Source organism: Mytilus edulis, chromosome 5, assembly GCF_963676685.1.
Source record: "Mytilus edulis chromosome 5, xbMytEdul2.2, whole genome shotgun sequence".
NCBI lineage: Eukaryota > Metazoa > Mollusca > Bivalvia > Mytilida > Mytilidae > Mytilus > Mytilus edulis.
The window spans coordinates 14,890,934-14,913,829 of record NC_092348.1 but is presented as its reverse complement, the minus strand read 5'-3'; the positions used below and the strand labels follow the sequence as shown (position 1 = coordinate 14,913,829).

At 32.2% G+C, this 22,896-nt stretch overlaps 1 protein-coding gene across 1 annotated transcript; it reads left to right on the top strand.

Moving 5' to 3' along the window:
• Positions 1–16: 16 nt before the first annotated feature.
• LOC139523052 (CCR4-NOT transcription complex subunit 10-like) lies at positions 17–19,947 on the top strand. The gene is made up of 17 exons (XM_071316809.1): positions 17–100; positions 1,048–1,348; positions 2,177–2,327; positions 2,988–3,049; positions 3,643–3,777; positions 4,499–4,582; positions 5,449–5,710; positions 6,682–6,884; positions 7,206–7,321; positions 10,490–10,618; positions 10,986–11,063; positions 12,185–12,298; positions 14,449–14,579; positions 15,463–15,531; positions 16,388–16,509; positions 18,664–18,736; positions 19,628–19,947. The coding sequence occupies exons 2-17, from the start codon at positions 1,067–1,069 to the stop codon at positions 19,744–19,746; spliced, it is 2,130 nt and encodes a 709-aa protein (XP_071172910.1). The 5' UTR covers positions 17–100; positions 1,048–1,066; the 3' UTR covers positions 19,747–19,947.
• Positions 19,948–22,896: the final 2,949 nt, after the last annotated feature.

Genomic DNA, 22,896 nt, shown 5'->3' with positions numbered 1-22,896 from the left:
AGTCAGATATAAAATCATGAAATTACACTTTTCCCTCAGACAAGATGGATGCCTGCTGAGTCCAGGCCCAGGTCGGAATTTGAAAACAACAAACAGCAGGGTAACATAAATTTTGTATCCTCTGAAATAAATTTGAAATTATTAACATAAATAATATGTATGACTGGTTCAAGAGTAAATCCATGTAACATGTTGAAATGACATAATTCAAATGATCAAATTATTTCCGTCGTGACCTCAGGCTCAGTAAATAATTTATTTCTGGTTAAATCGCACCCGGTATAGTCAAATCGGCACCGACGGCAATAGTTGTACTGATTTCGACACCCACGTTAAATATGTTGAATATTTAAACTTTATTGTCGAGCCTGTGAATTTAGTTGCAAAAGAGACTGGCACACATTCATGACATAATTTCTGTGGTCATTAATGTTGACAGGCGGTATCAGGTCCGTTCGCACCCAATACATTTTGACACTCTTCACCTTCACACCACACATGTTTGTCCCGTTATAGATAGTGTACCTTCAAGCTTCTTTTAAAATGAAAATAAATGCCCTGCATCTTTACCTGTTAACTGATTTGAGATGTAAACAAACACAAAAATAAAGCATTGTCATCATGGTCATAATCTCTCTTCATTTAGAAACCATGATTTTTTTCATAGCAATGCACTAACCAAAACATGATTAAGATTTATGTTCAACACAAAACAAAGACTGACAGATGTCAGAATCTCACTTTATTTAGGAACCATTAAAAAAATATATTTATAGCAATGCACTTACCAAAACTCGTTTACAAAATAATTTAAACACAAAACTAATAAAAATTGGTTGCTAAGGTCTAGGGTGCAAAAGTGAAAGGAGGCTCACAGCAATGGGCGTGAACGGCCCCAGATTTATTGGAGGCGGCGTCCAAATATGTAAAAGTTTTTGAAATTTAAATTGAATTCTAGAAGTTTCATTTATATATTGGTTTGTCAGATTTTGATATTGATATATTTGTAAGTGATAAAAAATAAGTTATCTTTATTTTTTATATCAGGTTCATTTACAAGTAAGTAATGGCATCACAAGAAAACAAAGATGATTCTCCCCAAGAGACTGTAGATATTCCACCACCTATACCTTCAGTCACAGAACCTCAGAAACAGATAGCCAGCCAAGCTCTACAGGAATTTGAAAAGAAGAACTATGGTGCCTGTTGTAATCTTACACACAAACTTTTTGTTGAACGTTCAATGGATCCTAAAGTGGTCCACAACAAAGCAGTAGCTGAATTTTATCAAAGTGGATTCTTGACTACAGATGAATTTAGACAGAGCCTCGATAAAGTTTGCCAGATGGTATGATTTAATTTCAAATATGTAAATTAAAAGTGTTATGTTATTGGGAACCGTTGCAGTGGTTTTGAGCAATTATGCTTCCCTTGAGTACTAGAGGTTGTAGTTTTCAACTTCTGGCCAGGTCAATCCAGAGACTTTAACTTGGTATTTGCTTTTCCACTAAGCATGCAGCATTTCATGGTTAGCAAACATTACTGCTTGGCTCAAGATTCATAATAATATATATGAACTGCTGAACTAGCTCATTAAAAATTGGGTTTAAAGATTTAAAAGTGCATGCAGTGTTGTATTTATTTATCTATTTATTGTGAACAGAGATAATCATAAATCTCTAATTATTGTTCAGAGAAATATTATAGGCTATACATGCTATAGCTGTAGTCTCTTATAATAAGGATATCAAGAGAATATATTTGGCAAATATTTCCCTGTTTTTAAACTGTTAAAAAGGATTGTTTGTTTTTTTTTAAACTGTAAATGTGGCTGGTACTGTATACTGAATCAAGTAATAACATCTGCCAGCTTGTCTCTTCTACAATGAAAATTATTGTAAATAAATGTGTGTGTGGACTTCAGGATATCATACTAATGAAATATATTAATTATTGGCTGATAATTAAGTTTGCTGATTACTTTGTCCGATGCCTCCTAAAGGAAATGTTACATTGGCGGTCATTCTCCATCCTGGTCTTTTTAGTAATCACATAGGAAGTTATTTCTAAAGCATTTTGTAGAAATCACCCAGGAACATAGTTATGGGTGTCTTGATGATGATATATTGCTATATTATAACTTTGTAGTAATATACTTGAATTTTTATTTTCTCAGGCTAACATCAGCATGGATAACAGTGACAGTTTAGAAGATGTGGATCATAGTGTATTGTATTTTAACCAAGCCGTTATATTTTACCATCTCAGACAGTATAAAGCAGCCACAAAAGTCCTTGACAAACTCTTTCAGTTTATCGAACCTATAGGTATTATGTACACCATAGTGTATTGTACTTTATCCATGACCATATGTGTAATGTAAATTAATCACTGATTTTAACATTAAAAGTTGATTTTCATCATTGTTCCTCTACTATCAGTCAAATTGCTTTTATTAAGGTTATTATTTGACAATGTTTGAGTTGATTTTGGTATAACTTATTTTTGGATGTAAACACATCTTCTGATTGGCAGACGTTGTTATGTTTATCAGCTCATAGACATAATTTTGTCATGTGACCATGACATCATCACGTTTTTCCATGATTTACTCCGGTTTGATATGGAAATTAGAATTAACTTATAAGAAATGACTGTAATATTTTTTTTGTCTTCGAAATAACATAAATGTGGTGCACACTTTAAAAAAACAACACTACAGGGGTTATTCAGTGTGACCACTATTTGATGTTATATCTTTAGATTTATTGATTCATACTGAATTTAACACCCAAGTAAATTTTCCAATACCTCCTAAACATATCTATCCTATTTTTAATATATATTAATTCCATTTTGATAAGTTTTTATTTTTACAGTTATCATGCTTGAGGACAAGTTGAACTGTGTTATAGTAGATTACTTATGTTTTTAATGGTCAAACGCTTATTGTTACAAAAACTAACTGTCTATTTGTTTATTTTCAGAAGAAAATTTGGCAAAGAAAGCAATAATGTTACTTGTTGAACTATATCTGTGTACTTTTCAAGTAAGTCACTATATCACATTGATTCATTAGACAGTTTATGCATTGATCTTCAAATGAGCTCAATTCAGGAAAATTTTTGGCTTTATTTGTCCAGTCTGTGAATGTAAAATAAGAAGATGTGGTATGATTGCCAATGAGACAAATCTCCACAAGGGACCAAATGAAACAGAAATTAACAACATCGGGTCACCGTATGGCCTTCAACAATGAGCAAAGACCATACCGCATAGTCAGCTATAAAAGGCCCTGAAAGGACTAATGTAAACAATTCAAATGAGAAAACTAGCAGCCTAATTTATGTACATACAATGAAGGAAAAACAAATATGTGACACATCAACAAAAGACAACCACAGAATTACAGGCTCCTGACTTGGGACAGGCACACTCATACAGAATGTGGCGGGGTTTAACATTTAAGCGGGATCCCAACCCTCCCTTAACTTGGGATAGTGGTATAACAGTACAACATAAGAACGAACTATAAAAATCAGTTGAAAAAGGCTTAACTGATCAGATGAATAGATTAATAAAACAAATGGAACTACATCTAACAAAAATACATATTATCTTTATTTATTTTTCTTCTTACAGCCAGAGAAAGCGATGGGAATGTTAAGTTATGCAGAGAAGAATGTATTTAATACTGGGAAATCAGGGGGAGATAAAGAAGGGAAGGATAAAGACGACAACATGGCTGATGACCCAACAAAAACAAAACTTAGTCTGGTGAGATAGGTTATGTTTGTAATTTAAATATCTATTTTTTATTTAATTTGAATTTTATGCCCCACCTATGAAGTAGAGGGGCATAATGTTTTCTATTCGTTCATATGTTTGTTTGTCCGTCTGTCCCGCTTCATTTTAAAGTTTTTGGTCAATGTAGTTTCTGATGAAGCTGAAGTCCAATAAACTTGAAACTTAGTATACATTTCCTATGATATGATCTTTTTAATTTCAATGCCAAATTAGAGTTTTTAATCCAAATTTCACAGTCCACTGAACATATAAAATTATAGTGTGAGTGGGGCATCCATGTACTATTGACACATTCTTGTTTTTTTTTAAATGCCATACTTTATCCCTCAATACCACACTAGATTAAAGGGAGGACATCAAAGATAATGTATAGGTTATCTTGATATATTTCTAATATCCACAAAAGTCAATCACTGAAGTTTGGAAGTTGTATATTCTTTAGTAATTTCGTCCACTGTGTCATTAATATTTACATTTAATAGTTAGCATGAACATGTCTTTCGATATTTTCACATGAACCAATGCTATTCCATATTTTCACATGAACCAAATTGAATGCTATTTCATATTTTCACATGAACCAGAATATCTCTACATGAATGTTTTACATACAGTTTAAACACCATCTCTTATATATAATTTCATGTTTATATATCATGAATGTAATTTGTGTTTTTTATTTTTATTTCAGTACAAAACAAGATGTTTATTAATGATGAAATCAATGAAGTCTAGTAAAAGAGAAATTAAAGCATTAATTACAGCACATCCTATGGTAATGAGACTTATTCTATATTTTTTTTTTATCAACATGGCTACTTCTATTTATTTACTCATTATAACTGAAGGGAACAGTTTTGTTAATCCCTAACTTAATAGTAGTTTCACAATATTTTGTTATTGTATTTAGTTTTAACATTTTAATGACGGGAAAGACCATATACCGGTAATATACAAAATAGACCAGTAAATGGGTTTACCATTGATTTCCTTCTTAAATTGTTAGACACTAGTCATTTTCAGGCCCATTATAGCTTGCTGGTCAGTGTGAGCTAAGGCTCTGTGTTAAAGGTCCTACTTTGACCTATAATTCTTTACTTTTTACACATTATGACTTGGATTGAGAGTTGTCTCATTGGCACTCATACCACATCTTAATTCTTATCTATATAATCACAAAACAATTCAACAACAGAAACATATAACACAGTTAACAAAAAAATAAAGAAAAAAAGTTGTACAACCTGAAGAACTTGAATCATTTATAAACTTAACAATAATTATTGAGTAATGTGTACTTATTGCAGAATTAAATAGAATGACCAAGAAGATAGACTGAAAACTAGACAAAAGCTAAATAATATAACTGTTGCTGTTAACATACCTTATTGAAACAAAAAGTTCAAATTAGACCTGTAAATTCACCTTGAAAGGTATGGGAAAAAAGTTCAATTCTGATACTCTGCATACATTTTCACTGAACTAGTTCATTTTTATTTAGGGGCCATCTAAGGCCGACCTACAATGCAGGATTTTCACATTTTGTTGAAGACCCATTGGTGGTCTTTGGCTGTTATCTGCTCTGTAGTCGAGTTGTCTTTTTGACATTCCCCATTTCCATTCTCAATTTTTTTTCTTCAGAATTTATCGGTGCTGTATCTAAAGAGTAATTTCGAGTACATGAGAAGTAACCACAGGAAAGCTATGAAGATGATGGGTATAGCACCTTCCTCGTCCACCTTATTTACAGAAGCAGGAGAATGTCTACCTGTCATGTACCATAATAACATGGGATGTATTCACTTCTATCTGAGGAAACATCATCTGGGGGCATTCTACTTCAGAAAGGCTATACAGGAAAATGAGAATGCTCTTAGAGATATAACAAGGGGGGCTGAACATAGTAAGTAATGTCTACCTGTCATGTACCATAATAACATGGGATGTATTCACTTCTATCTGAGGAAACATCATCTTGGGGCATTCTACTTCAGAAAGGCTATACAGGAAAATGAAAATGCTCTTAGAGATATAACAAGGGGGGCTGAACATAGTAAGTAATATTAATGTCTACCAGTTATGTACCATAATAACATGGGATGTATCCACTTCTATATCAGGAAACATCATCTGGGGGCATTCTACTTCAGAAAGGCTATACAGGAAAATAAGAATGCTCTTAGAGATATAACTAGAGGGGCAGAACTAACTTAAATACTTGTCAAGTGAGAAGGAATTATTACACAGAGGTAAAAAGACATTGACAACAGCTCATTGAATTTTAATTTGCATGATACATGTTGTATTTTGAGTTACAGTTGTAGGATCTTTCTTTTATCTAATGATTTTGATAAACTTACCTACAAAATATATAAGGTATTTGTTGACCCTGACCACCTGCAAATTGTACATATAGACTGGAAACTTTAAAAAAAATGAATGTTATGATTGATGATTGAATTACTTGAATTAGTGGACTTTGAGTGAGTTGAAGTCATTAGTGCTATGGTCATTTAAATTGGGGTTTTCTTTGCATACATTTCTTGTGTATCAAAGGTTGGGGGTTGGTTGGTTAAGTATGAAATCTGTGTTAGATTTTAATTTTTGTGAGAAGAATGATATGTATCAATAATTGAGTTCAATTGAAAAATAAGTCCAGATTTTTTATTCAGTAGGTTATTATTTCCTGGATGTTTAAAATTTCATGTATTGTGATTTGAGTTTTTTAACTCTGACAATTTTGTGGTAACCATATCATATATGATGTAGCCTTGTAGAATATGTTTTAATCTTTCATACTTATTAATGCCCATATTATTGGCAAATATTTCTTTCAAGTTCAGCGTTTACTCATCTTAAACATTTTTATTTTAGATAAAAATTTATCAGGAAAACCTTTACACAGTATTGGCATGAGTCGTCACTATGAACTTTTATATAATATGGGAATACAAATGTTGCATTGTGGGAAGCCTGTTGCAGCATTTGATTGTCTAGTTGAAGCTGTTCAAGTTTTCAGAACAAATCCAAGACTGTGGTTGAGATTAGCTGAGTGTTGTATAATGACAAACAGAGAAGTAAGTCATATCAAAGTTCATTATAAACCTCTTCTTACAATAATGTATTGCGAACATGATAATGTCACATTTTTCGTAATATAATAATAAAAATGCGGCCGTAATTTCAGCATTTACAGTAGCTACACTATATGTTTGTTCATAGAATGTACTGTTCTTTGTTTATTATTTATACAACAAAACTGTTAAATATTAAAATTTTGATCTGCAGGTTGTAATTTAGTGAAATTGAGAATAGAACTCACTAATTAGTGTTTGTGAATATTTAAATCTGCCAGATAAGTGTTTTTTAAAGAAGGAAACTGTTGTGGTTTATTGCAGAATAATGATGATGACAGAAAACTAGAAAAAAGATTGGAAGTTATACAGGGGTCAGATGGATCAGGAATTCATCGTAAATTAAGATTAGGACCTGGTTTGAGAACTGATAGAGTGAGGTATGTACTTAAGACAATACAGACACAGCACAAAGATTGAAGGCATGTATTCATCAAACCAAATACATACAAATAAAATATAGAAGAAGCAGACAACCAAACAAGGACTTAAAATGAATTGGAAAATGTCAAAAATATGTCCCAGTTTTACTTGATCATGTTGATTTGTATTACAATGAAACTGGAGATACTTTAAGAATTAGCCACTGTTGAAATGGGATGTGCTAGATCATTGAAATAAATGTTGGTATGTAGACTTTTTTGAAGCCAGCAGGTTTTCTGTTTTAAACAGGATTTCGTAGTGTTATTCTTAAATCTATGCATATTCTTGATTTTATTTGTGATAATTTATTAAACCATTTCCTTATTTTTACTAGAAAAAAAATTGAGTGGATTTAGTGGAAATTCTATACCTAAAAATCAGTGAAAATGAAGATTAAAATAGTGTTGGGTAGTAAAAGCAGAATTTGTATTCTTTAATTTATGAATTGACAATTACAGTTTTTTTCCATTTTATTTACCAGTGTGAAACAATAGATAATATCATCATACATGGTGTATGAATGTAATAATAACCACACAAGTGTATAATATCATCATACATGGTGTATGAATGTAATAACAACCACACCAGTGTATAATATCATCATACATGGTGTATGAATGTAATAATAACCACACAAGTGTATAATATCATCATACATGGTGTATGAATGTAATAACAACCACACCAGTGTATAATATCATCATACATGGTGTATGAATGTAATAACAACCACACAAGTGTATAATATCATCATACATGGTGTATGAATGTAATAATAACCACACCAGTGTATAATATCATCATACATGGTGTATGAATGTAATAATAACCACACCAGTGTATAATATCATCATACATGGTGTATGAATGTAATAACAACCACACCAGTGTATAATATCATCATACATGGTGTATGAATGTAATAATAACCACACCAGTGTATAATATCATCATACATGGTGTATGAATGTAATAATAACCACACCAGTGTATAATATCATCATACATGGTGTATGAATGTAATAATAACCACACCAGTGTATAATATCATCATACATGGTGTATGAATGTAATAACAACCACACAAGTGTATAATATCATCATACATGGTGTATGAATGTAATAACAACCACACAAGTGTATAATATCATCATACATGGTGTATGAATGTAATAACAACCACACAAGTGTATAATATCATCATACATGGTGTATGAATGTAATAACAACCACACCAGTGTATAATATCATCATACATGGTGTATGAATGTAATAATAACCACACAAGTGTATAATATCATCATACATGGTGTATGAATGTAATAACAACCACACAAGTGTATAATATCATCATACATGGTGTATGAATGTAATAATAACCACACCAGTGTATAATATCATCATACATGGTGTATGAATGTAATAATAACCACACCAGTGTATAATATCATCATACATGGTGTATGAATGTAATAATAACCACACCAGTGTATAATATCATCATACATGGTGTATGAATGTAATAACAACCACACACGTGTATAATATCATCATACATGGTGTATGAATGTAATAATAACCACACAAGTGTATAATATCATCATACATGGTGTATGAATGTAATAATAACCACACCAGTGTATAATATCATCATACATGGTGTATGAATGTAATAATAACCACACCAGTGTATAATATCATCATGCATGGTGTATGAATGTAATAACAACCACACAAGTGTATAATATCATCATACATGGTGTATGAATGTAATAACAACCACACCAGTGTATAATATCATCATACATGGTGTATGAATGTAATAATAACCACACCAGTGTATAATATCATCATACATGGTGTATGAATGTAATAATAACCACACCAGTGTATAATATCATCATACATGGTGTATGAATGTAATAATAACCACACCAGTGTATAATATCATCATACATGGTGTATGAATGTAATAACAACCACACAAGTGTATAATATCATCATACATGGTGTATGAATGTAATAATAACCACACCAGTGTATAATATCATCATACATGGTGTATGAATGTAATAATAACCACACCAGTGTATAATATCATACATGGTGTATGAATGTAATAACAACCACACAAGTGTATAATATCATCATACATGGTGTATGAATGTAATAATAACCACACCAGTGTATAATATCATCATACATGGTGTATGAATGTAATAATAACCACACCAGTGTATAATATCATCATACATGGTGTATGAATGTAATAATAACCACACCAGTGTATAATATCATCATACATGGTGTATGAATGTAATAATAACCACACCAGTGTATAATATCATACATGGTGTATGAATGTAATAATAACCACACAAGTGTATAATATCATTATACATGGTGTATGAATGTAATAATAACCACACAAGTGTATAATATTATACATGGTGTATGAATGTAATAATAACCACACAAGTGTATAATATTATACATGGTGTATGAATGTAATAATAACCACACAAGTGTATAATATTATACATGGTGTATGAATGTAATAATAACCACACAAGTGTATAATATTATACATGGTGTATGAATGTAATAATAACCACACAAGTGTATAATATCATCATACATGGTATATGAATGTAATAACAACCACACCAGTGTATAATATCATCATACATGGTGTATGAATGTAATAATAACCACACCAGTGTATAATATCATCATACATGGTGTATGAATGTAATAATAACCACACCAGTGTATAATATCATCATACATGGTGTATGAATGTAATAATAACCACACCAGTGTATAATATCATCATACATGGTGTATGAATGTAATAATAACCACACCAGTGTATAATATCATCATACATGGTGTATGAATGTAATAATAACCACACCAGTGTATAATATCATCATACATGGTGTATGAATGTAATAATAACCACACAAGTCACAGTTAAAGAACCAACTTTGTTAACTAGCCAACAGAGAGGAACATAGATGGGAAACAGTATATAAAAATTAGTATCTTGTAAATTAGATGCTGAAATATGATAAACTTTTTCATATGAAATCTTAATATTCTTTTTACTTTTATTTCAGTCCCGGAACACCAGCTATTCCAGCATCCACATATGAGTTTGCAGCTTTGTGTTTACGTAATGCCCTGATGTTACTACCTGAAGAAACACAGAAAAGTGACGTAACAAATTCAGATGATCAGGATACCATGTATGTATTTACAGGGGAAAAATAGAAGATTCTATTGAGTGCAATACTTCGAACACAAGCAAAATTTCTTAACCAGTTTAATCAGAAAATATTGTAGAAATTGAAAGAAGCTGATACTAAATGTAGTTTCTGAGTTACAGATTTCCTTATATGATGAAATGTGGTACCCAATGATGATTGTTTTCATGTTTTGTCATTTAAACTATTTGAACTACATCTGTAACAAGTGTTAAAAAGTACCAATACATAAAATAGTGTTGTTTTTTTTTTTTATCATAGAACAGAATGTCATTAGCATTGCTCCACATTCTTAGCTTGAAATGTATACCACAATGCAGGATAATATAACAGTATATTGCTATTTCAGAAAACCAAACCCTGAGTCATTACTGGTTCCTGCTCCTCCTGGTAACCCTATGAAAAGTATTGAAGTTGCTAACCTCAGGTAATTGCTAAACTTAAGATCTAAATGATAACATAGGAAAGGTAATGCTGTTGCACAATGGTTAAAGTGCCTGATGATAATGTCTAACCTGTTGAGATCCGCCCTGGAACTTATTTAAATATGATGTGGTTTTAAGTTTCTTGCTCCATTTATAATGTTTCTTGATATCTGTTCTGAATATATCTATATATGAAAGGTATGTATAGATTATAACATGCCCTTTTCAATATATCATTGTATCAATGTATCATCCCAAGGCTTTAACTGAGGGCCTATATGGGTCGAGGGATGATACCAGGGCTAATATGAAAAAGACATGTTATAATCTATTTATCATATATTTTTTTTAAAAAAAGAGAAAAAAAGTTCAATACTAATATTTAAATGAAACATAACAGGTAAAATCTTAAACATTTTATGACAAAAGTGTTATCAATTCGCGTCAAGGATGCAATGACGTCCCATCATTTGGAATCAGGGCACAATAACCAATAACCTCTTTTGCCCTGGGCAATTTTGAGGTTATTACATATGCAAAACCCAACGTATTCGCAACAAATATGTGATAACTGTAATTATTGATAATTTCTTGGTCGAAGTCTCAGATTGTTATCTATTTATAATTCATCTAGTGGTGAGTTATTCTTTATGGATGCTAGTTATCTTGTAAGAAGTTATATGTTATGCAGAGGCCGATTTAAGAGGGGATGTTTAAGACAGCATATATGTTTTGATTGGAAACAATATAATTTCTTGATATTGCAAAAATTTATTGAAAATCATTTATAAACAGAACATATAATTACATTGTTTATATAGAATAAGAGAAGATGTTCCCAGAACCAGAGCATTAATTTTGTTCAGCTTGATATATTTTGTTTCCTGGATTGTAGACAGTCAGGAAGATTTATTACGCAGGTCATAATTTATAGACATTTGGTTTCTTAGAAAATTCTTAAACTGATTAAAGCTGGGTCATGTGGGTCAAATATATACATAATTATAAGAAAAAAAATAGATTTTTGAGAAAAAGATACTGTTGAACATTAAGTAGTGGTTAGGTAAAATTTTATCAAATCTTGTGCACATTAATATATATATGTACATTTTACATAAAACAGGTGTTCAGTGTTAGCAGCTGCTGCATATGTAGGAATATGTTTGAATGATTTCACCATGGCATTACAACATGCAGAAAATCTACTCAAGCAACCAAGACTGTCAGGAGCACAGAGGTACTTATATTACAAGATAGCAGGATAATCAGTTGAATTGGCAAACATTAGGTTTATACAATTTTTCTTTAAATTTCATATAAGGATGTTCCCTACACTGTTTCATATAACAAACTTTTTAAACTAAAATTGAGAATGAAAATAGGGAATGTATCAAAGAGATAACAACCCGACCAAAGAGCAGAAAACAGTTGAAGGCCAACAATGGGTCTTCAATATACTGTGGATTCATTTTTTTCTCAACTTTCCAAAAGGAAATGTGAGCTTTTGCCATCACTTGGCGTCCGTCGTCGTCCGTCCGTTGTCGTCGTCTGTCCGTCGTAAACTATTTCAAAGATCTTCTCTTCTGAAACTACTGAACCAATTCAAACCAAACTTCATCTGATTGATTCCTAGGGTATCTAGAATAAAGTTTGTGTTTTAATTCCCATTTTATCAAAAAACATGGCCGCCATGGCTAAAAATAGAACATAGGGGTAAAATGCAGTTTTTAGCTTATAACTCAAAAACCAAAGCATTTAGAGCAAATCTGACATGGGTAAAATTGTTTATCAGGTCAAGATCTATCTGCCCTGAAATTTTCAGATGAAGCTGACAACCCGTTGTTAGGTTGCTGCCCCTGAATTCGTAATTTTAAGGAAATTTTTCTTGTTTTTGGTTATTATTATGAATATTATTATAGATAGAGATAAACTGTAAACAGCAAAAATGTTCAGCAAAGGAAGATTTACAAATAAGTCAACATGACCGAAATGGTCAGTTGACCCCTTTAGGAGTTATGGCCCTTTATAGTCAATTTTTAACCATTTTCCGTAAATCTTAGTTATCTTTTACAAAAATCTTCTCCTCTGAAACTGCTGGGCCAAATTTAACCAAACATGGCCAAAATCATTACTAGGGTATTTAGTTTAAAAATTGTGTCTGGTGACCCGGCTAACCAACCAAGATGGCCGCCATGGCTATAAATAGAACATAGGGGTAAAATGCAGTTTTTAGCTTATAACTCAAAAACCAAAGCATTTAGAGCAAATCTGACTGGGGTAAAATTGTTTATCAGGTCAAGTTCTATCTGCCCTGAAATTTTCAGATGAATCGGACAACCCGTTGTTGGGTTGCCGCCCCTGAATTGGTAATTTTAGGGAAATTTTGCTGTTTTTGGTTATTATCTTGAATATTATTATAGATGTAAATAAACTGTAAACAGCAATAATGTAATGCTTGGGGTATACAATGTTTTTTTATACTTTCATCATAAATTATATTATGAACACGAGACAAACGAGACATTTCAGTGTGTCCAATCTTGTTTTTGCTTTTGAAGAAGATATGACAGAATCGAAAAACCATTTATATAAATTGAAAACCCAAAATAATCATTGATGGAAGATTTAAGCAAAAAATTTAAGGTGAGCGATTCAGGCTCTTGAGAACCTCTTGTAATTCGTGGTATACCAATTTTCCATGGGTTTCGTGGGTCACAGCAAACCACGAATTTAAGAATTCAACGAAGAATCCAGAGAAATGTGTATGGAGTCGGATGTTTATTTCCGGTTACGTTATGCAGTTTTAGTATAGTGTTGACTAGCGATAAACATTGTAACATAACACACGTTTTTTATTGAAGGAAGATACAAGTATTTTAATTAAATCAATAATATATATATCGAATATCAGTGATACTTTACTTTTTAAAATTGATAAAAACTGTTCATGGAAACTGCAAGTTGTTAATTACCGTGTCATAGTTTGGTTTACTAGTGATTTTAAAAAATCAATAGGATTAAGTATGGGGAAAATAAATGAAGCCACAGTAGCAAAAAATCCAACATCCAGAATTGTGCTTCAGCTGACCCCTTAACAAAATATATACTATATCAGTGATAATGAACATCATACTAAACTCTGAAATATATAAAAGAAACTAAAATTAAAAATCATACCAGACTAACAAAGGCCAGAGGCTTATTGGGACAGACACAAACATGCGGCGGGGTTAAACATGTATTTTGAGATCACAACCCTCCCTTATACCTCTAGCCAATGTAGAAAAAACAAACACACAGTAAAAGACTGCTATAAATTGATACCTTTGCAATACAAGAATCATTTTTTTAAATCATTATGTATGCTATCATTCTTATTCTCTCCAGATATCTAGGTCATTTATATATGGCAGAAGCACTTGTAGCATTAGACAAAATAGCCGATGGTATACAACATTTAAATCCTGAACTTGTAACCGATATCAATACATTACCACCTGAACCTAAATCTGATCAAGGTAAGAGATTAATAACTTTTGTTTGTAGAGAGGGCCAGAAAATAAACATTAACACTTTCCTTACAAACATTTCTAATACTTTTATATCAGAGAAACAGGTCTAATCGGGGGAAACTTAAATGATGAATACTTTTACATTGTATCCTATATATTTCCAACATATTTGATCATAATTTGTTACAAATATTACACATTTCAATGCTTGTTTATACCATTTGTTTTTGTATCAATCAAAACATGAAGGTTTTCAATCTAACGAGAAAAATCTGAAATTGGGAACCATTTCGCAGTGATTTATCATTCTATATTAATGTATGGGCAAGTGGGGTATGTGAGCTTTCTACGTAAATGTTCTTTCCTTTGAAACATAGAATTAAATAGAAGCAGTCATCTTATCATGCTTATATTGCCTCATTTGTCCATATAAGATTTTTGGGGTAAAGATTGCATGAAATGTAATCAAAACCTTTATGGGACTGACTTGTTATTTTCTTCTTCTAGGGTTTATCGCTACTTTTGATAGTTCAAACACAATAGTGCTGTGATGTGAGCAGTCTTTAGATCATATCCAGTGAATGTCATGCATATTGAAGTTACAATATGATGTGTATTTGATTTACCATATTTTTTTTTTAGAAAACTTTTTTATCAAAAATTACATGAACAAAGGAAGATAACTCCAACTCAAATTCATTATCTGCCTAGTAAAATATTATTTTCACATTTAATTTCCAAATGAAAGCAATCTTTACCCCTCAGTGCTCACATGCACGTTGATTTGTTTGTAACCAATAGTTTTAACACAAATGTAGACCACTTACCATTAATGATTTGATTATTTTAAAACCCTTGGAGTAATATATATATTTTCCTTTAATTTTAGATAAAAATGAAAAGAATGAGAAAACAGAGAAAGATAAAGGAGATAAAGATCAAGAAACAGAGGTCAAAGGTATAATCTAAAATTATAAGCTTGAAAATTATTTTGTAATGCAGCAGATATTTACATTAACAAACATGTCATATTTCTTTTAGAAGCATAATTACTCTTAAGCAGGCCCGAGATCACAGTTATTTTGCAGTGCATTTCTTTTAGACAATAAATTCAAATTAAAAAAATTTCACCTGCTCTTTCTCAAAAAGATCTTTACAGTGTAGTGTACTACCAGCGAGACAAATAATATCAAAATTATAGAAACTTCATCCAGCTCTAACTCAAAATATTGACAATTCTGTGTTAAGGGGTGTAAAATTCAGTTTGACAGCTTCAGACGTGATAAAATTTGACCTTTTTGAACTGGACCAAATCACTACTCAACATTAAGATTCGGCACCCAAATTTTTTTAACATGTAATTACATTCCCCTACTTAATATTTCATGCATTTAATATCAAGAAATAAATTGGGAAAGTGTATCAAATAAAACATGCGCAAGTTATACACTGTTTACACTAGGGACTATATTCGTAGACAACGAAAACCAAAGGATGATAACTGTGTCCTTGGACCAGCAAGAGATTGAATTTCGATTATAAATAAAAAATCCGACGAAGACGTTAATGTATGGAGATTCTTTTAAATGCAGACGGTCATATCCTTATTGTTGTTTTGCACATCATAGTGCTGTTTTGTTTCAGGCATTGTGAGAAAAACAGAATTCCCATTAAAAATCTTACCACTTCTCCATGCGAGTCTCCACATGAGATTAAAAAAAGATAACTTAGTGTAGCTTGATCATATCATAAAATCTTCTGGGCTGCAAATGGTAACATAACTTACTGGTAGTATATTTGCTTTGTTTTTTCAGGTTCATTTTATCCCTGGTCACCTCGTGACTTGACTAGAGCTAAGGCTATAATGCAGTATAACCTTGCCACAGCCCATGCTATCAGAGGAGAGTATGATAAAGCCATGGCCAATCTTGTAGAGGTATGATATTCATCTCTTTTATTTGTTTTAAAAATGAAAAAAAGATATTTCAATTTAAAAAAAAATGAAAATGACATTGTTAATACAAGTACAAATAATGAGCATGAACACCTGTCAGCAACAGATAAAAAACCACAGCCACATAATAGCACAATGACAAATGTTTCTCTCACATTAAGGATCTTGTCTATGGAATTCCAGATTTTGACTTCAAAACTAAGATGATTCATGAATACAAATATTATCAAACAAACCTAAAGCCAGGGTTTTATTTAGCAACTGCTTTATCTCTGATATAATTAACTAATAAATGATTTAATACAGATAAAGAATGTAAATTTGCAAGTGCTAGAACATGTATATGACCAAAAGACTACCCCTTATTAGCAGCTGAGGGGAGATTTGTTGTCAATATAATTGAATTTTATGCGACTCATACAAGTTAAAGGTTTATTTTGATATTGAACCAGATTTAATCCACCAATTTCTATTTAAGAAAATGTCTGCACCAAGTCAGGAATACAACAGTTGTTTTCCATTCTTTTGATATGTTTGAGCTTTTGATAAAAGACTGTCTGGTATTTTTGTTATTATACTTTTTTAACAACTCTTTTCTGTTATGATTGTATTATTTATTAGTTTTATTTTAGAAATTTTGGTTCAATTAATTAAGTGCAACTAAAAGTGATCAAATTAGTTCCTCATAGGGGCAAGAACATGACAGACATGAATTATTTAAATGCAAAAGATGTTTTGTCATTTTGTTTATTTTCTTTGGTTACATCTTCTGACATCAGACTCGGACTTCACTTGAACTGAATTTTAATGTGCGTATTGTTATGCGTTTACTTTTCTACATTGGCTAGAGGTATAAGGGGAGGGTTGAGATCTCACAAACATGTTTAACCCCGCCGCATTTTGGCGCCTGTCCCAAGTCAGGAGCCTCTAGCCTTTGTTAGTCTTGTATTATTTTAATTTTAGTTTCTAGTGTACAATTTGGAAATTAGTATGGCGTTCATTATCACTGAACTAGTATATATTTGTTTAGGGGCCAGCTGAAGGACGCCTCAGGGTGCGGGAATTTCTCGCTACATTGAAGACCTGTTGGTGACCTCCTGCTGTTGTTTTTTTCTATGATCGGGTTGTTGTCTCTTTGGCACATTCCCTATTTCCATTCTCAATTTTTAACCGGATTTTTGTGACAAAAATGTCGGTTATTGATTTGGGGATGTATGGCGGGCGGCCAGTCGGGCGGCCGGCAACCAAATGTTGTCCGTGCATTTACTCATGAACCGTTCAACCAAAGCTTTTCAAATTTTAATATGTTGTTACAGACAACGAAATGAAGGTCAAGTTCAATAATGACGATTTTGACTTTTACCGTTCAGGAGTTATGGTTCTTGAAAGATTGAAAAATGGCATTTCCAGTCGTGTCCGTGCATTTACGCATGAACTGTTCAACCAAAGCTTCCCAAATTTTAATATGTTGTTACTGATGACAAAATGGAGGTCAAGTTCAATAATGACGATTTTGACTTTTACCGTTCAGGAGTTATGGTTCTTGAAAGATTGAAAAATGGCTTTTCCAGTCGTGTGCGTGCATTTACTCATGAACTGTTCAACCAAAGCTTTTCAAATTTTAATATGTTGTTACTGATGACAAAATGGAGGTCAAGTTCAATAATGACGATTTTGACTTTTACCGTTCAGGAGTTATGGTTCTTGAAAGATTGAAAAATAGCTTTTCCAGTTGTGTCCGTGCATTTACTCATGAACCATTCAACAGAAGCTTTTCAAATTTTAATATGTTGATACTGATGACAAAATGGAGGTCAAATTTGATATTGACAATTTTCACTTTCACCGTTCATCAGTTATGGTTCTTGTGATATTGGCAGGATACAAATAAATGTTAATAAATCCGGTTTGCTGTCGTTGTGACAGCCTCTTGTATTTACATTCATTAAAATATGTACTTGTGTGAATATTACTGGTAGTCACATTTGAAATAATCTTTAAGGGTGTCTCCAATGCAGAACAAGGAGATAGGAACTTTAGTTTACAGTTCTATTTGATCTTTACTTGCACTTTTTATAAATATACCTTTTTAAATTCTTTGCCTAATTAAAAGTTCTCCGATATGTTTTTTTACAGAGTTCAAACTACATGGGGACACCACTGCCAGCACAGATGTATTTCTTAAAATTATATTTAGATCTGATTGAAGGTGAGTCTACATATAAAAATGATATTAAGATCTGATCGAAAGTGAGTCTACATAAAAATAAACACATAGCTGTGATATGAATTTTTCATTTCCACCTGAAAAATACCACATCTTCACAGATTTGTGTTTATAAAGGGTTGTATGTAATAAAGAATGTGATTATTACCAAGAAACCTGCCACCATTAGATCATGTAAAAGAATGTTCAAACTTTGTTATACATTCCTGAATTGTTGTTGGTTTACAACCTCTATAGTTGTTCACAAAAATATCAGTTAATAATTTGTTTTTCATAGTACATGTAATGATGTAATTTTGTCCAAGGCTATCATGATTCCATCTACAAATAAAAAGACTGTAATGAAGTTATATCAATATAGTGTTGGGTTAATAATACTACATCACTTTTAAAAGGACACCTGTTAGCAGGGGGGTTGAATTCCATCAAAGCAGCAAACAATTGCAGTTTTGTCAAGTGTGAATACCTGTACATAATTTGAAATTCACAGTAACTCCTGAGAATTTAGCCTATGTCATGCTTTTGGTTTTGAGGGTACATGGGAAGATAACTCTAAATACAACTGTTATTACAATATATAACTTTTTTTATTTTTCAGAAGAAAAAAATATTTGTAGGGACTAACTTTTGTCGCTTTCAGTTACTTATGTAATGTATGAATTGCTAGATATGTGTTTTATAAGATTTTCTATATTTGCCTTAAGTAGTGATGCATTCTGTTGAATATTGAAATTTATGGCTAACCTCTACCCACAAAACCTATAAACATGAGGTTTCTATGAATAATGATAAATCTTCAGTACATGCATTTGATTTTTTTTATGCCCTTTAACATATCAATTAATACATACTATGAATTGTTTTCTTTTACAGGAAGAAGAAAGTTGGCACAAATTGTGATTAAAGACCATTTTGGACATGTGACCCCAAATCGTGAAAACAAAATGACGTATAAATCTGGTACACCTAGACCAGATACAAGTGTTCCATGAAATTAACTAGGATAATTAAATCATAGAAAAACAATTATACAAGTTCCAGAAGGAATAAATGGTGCAATTTGTCTTAGTGAAGTAATGACCTTCATTGTTTATTTGTTGCAAGACTCATTTTCATCAGAAACTCGTATCCTACAGAGCCTGGACAGTTACTCTTTATTGATGATTATAGTAATAAATAGAATAATGACTGCCTTTCTGCCTTTGATATGAAGTCTTATTGCATTGCTTTGAACAAAATCTTTTTAAATCATGACCCCTGACCTAGGTCCTACTGAAATAAAGAAGATGGGGAAAACTTTCATTCTTATAATTTGGTATTTAAATTTTTAAGTAGCCCATTATGATGAAGAGGATTGAGATATTTGTGAAATACAGCTGAATCAATTTAAACAACACCTCAGAATGCTAAGTGAGTGCAAAACGGCTGCCTGGGGAGGTAAAATTTGACATTAAAACACTGTTGGAACTTCAATTGCTGGTAGTTTGTCTCTTTATAAAAAGATGAACTACATGTATTGTGAAAAAATATGAAAAAAGCAGCGTTAAAAGGTACTTGTGTTGTTATTTTTGTCCCACTGAAAAGTCCATTAGATCAGGGGGCAGATAGTCAAATTTTCCAATATTTAATAAGAATTAATCCAATTGAAACTAGAATTGCTATATACGTACATATGAAGGTTCTTTGCAAACAGTTGACATGTTGATGAACAAAAATAAGAAATGTAAAACAAAATTTTGAATATTTTTATAAAGAACAGATGGAGAGAAAGAAAAAAATGTAGAAAAGAGAAGCACTTATGAACCACATCAATAAACAACAACCACTGAACCTAGGACAGATGCAAACAAATGCTGCAGGTTAAAACCTCCACCCAACCTGAAACAAAAGTGAAACTTCACAAAATAGAAAGACACACTATAAAATATCAATTTGAATGGCTTTACTCATTCAAACGACATTAACAACAAAAAGTGAACATACACTGAACAAATAAGTTTGATTTTTGACGCAATGTAAATACAACATTAATAAAACAAGGGGGTAGATGTTAATCCATATAAGAAACACAACCATAACTTTGGACAAAATGTCTCCAAAGAAAATAACTTGCACTGGTAAATAAAAAAATAATTGTGTAGTACATGTAATACAATGGAGTACAAAAATACATAATTTTTGATGTTCATAGTAAGATAACAGAAGTGAAAATTTATCGTCATACAAAAAACTTATCAAAGAATAGAAAATATTGAGAAGACATATAAATAATTAAACAGTAAATAACACAAATGCATTACAAACAGTATGAGCAGGTAAAAAAAACCACGAAATTACGATTTGAGAGTACATGCATTATCATGCATCAGAGACTCAAATCAACTAAAACACATCCAAGGGATTTAGTGTTTTAAAGTCATGGACAGGCAAAAAAGGCATGATGCCAAAATAAAAGTATTGACACATAGTAGTATAGTTTGGAGTTAACCATTTAATAAATAATACCCAAAATTGACAACAACACTTCGAATGGTCTGCAATTTTATTTGCTATGGTCTACATGTTTCTTCATCAGGACAATTTTTATACAGAAACTAATCCCTGAAGTACTCAAAGTGGTGAAATTTGACGTCGTCATGGTGAGAGAAACAATGAAAAGTGAAAGTAGCAATACAGAGTTATACAGGCGTTGGTTCACCACCTGGAGTTTAATTTAATAAATAAGTATAATGTTATAGTAATCCCTATATAGAAAATGAATGCGGATGTGTATTAAAACATAAAATAATAAACAATTAACTCAGCAGATAGCTATTACAGGTTTCATCAACTCAGTAGGCAGGTATCATTAACTCGGTAGCAAGTATTATCAACTCAGTAGGCAGGTATCACCAACTAAGTAAGCAGGCATCATTAACTCGGTAGCAAGTATTATCAACTCAGTAGGCAGGTATCACCAACTAAGTAAGCAGGCATCATTAACTCAGTTGGTAAATATTTTCAACTCAGTAGGCATGTATCATTAACTCTGTAGGCAGGTATCATCAACTCAGTAGGCAGGTACCATCAACTCAATAGGCAGGTACCATCAACTCAATAGACAAGTATCATCAATTCAGTAGACAGGTATCATCAACGCAGTATACCAGTATCATCAACGCAGTAGACAAGTATCATCAACTCAGTAGACGGGTATCATTAACGCAGAAGACAGGTATCATCAACTCAGTAGGCATGTATCATCAATTCTGTAGGCAGGTACCATCAACTCAGTAGGCAGGTATCATTAACGCAGTAGACAGGTATCATCAACTCAGTAGGCATGTATCATCAACTCAGTAGTAGGCAGGTATCATCAACTCAGTAGACAGGTATCATCAACTCAGTAGACAAGTATCATCAACTCAGTAGACATGTATCATCAACTCAGTAGGCATGTATCTTCAACTATGTAGGCAGGTACCATCAACTCAGTAAGCAGGTATCATCAACTCAGTAGGCAGGTATCATTAACGCAGTAGACAGGTATCAACAATTAAGTGGGCATGTATCATCACCTCAGTAGACAGGTATCATCATCTCAGTAGACGGGTATCATCAACTCAGTACACAGGTATCATCAACTCAGTAGGCAGGTATCATTAACTCGGTAGACGGGTATCATCAACTCAGCAGATGGGTGTCATTAACTCAGTAGACGGATATCATGTACTCCGTAGACAGGTATGATGACATCAGACAGGTATTACCAACTCAGTAGACAGGTATCATCAACTCAGTAGGCAGGTACATGTATCATCAACTAAGAAGGCAGGTATCACCAACTCAGAAGGCATGCGTCATCAACTCAGTAGACAGATATTATCAACTAAGTAGGCAGGTATCATCAACTCAGTAGACAGGTAACATCAACTCAGTAGGCAGCTATCATGAACTCAATAGACATGTAACATCAACTCAGTAGACAGGTATCATCAATTCATAAACGCAGTAGACAGGTACCATCAACACAGTAGACAAGTATCATCAACTCAGTAGGCAGGTTTCATTAATTCAGTAGACAGGTATCATCAATTCATTAACTCAGTAGGCATGTATCGTCAACTCAGTAGACAGGTATCTTCAACTCTGAAGATAAGTAT

Bases quoted from the DNA above. Each gene is read 5' to 3' on its own strand.
- LOC139523052 (XM_071316809.1), top strand. From the start codon at position 1,067: ATGGCATCACAAGAAAACAAAGATGATTCTCCCCAAGAGACTGTAGAT. The intron at 4,583-5,448 runs GTAATGAGACTT...TTTTTTCTTCAG, and splicing joins TAATTACAGCACATCCTATG to AATTTATCGGTGCTGTATCT. The intron at 16,510-18,663 runs GTATGATATTCA...GTTTTTTTACAG, and splicing joins CCATGGCCAATCTTGTAGAG to AGTTCAAACTACATGGGGAC.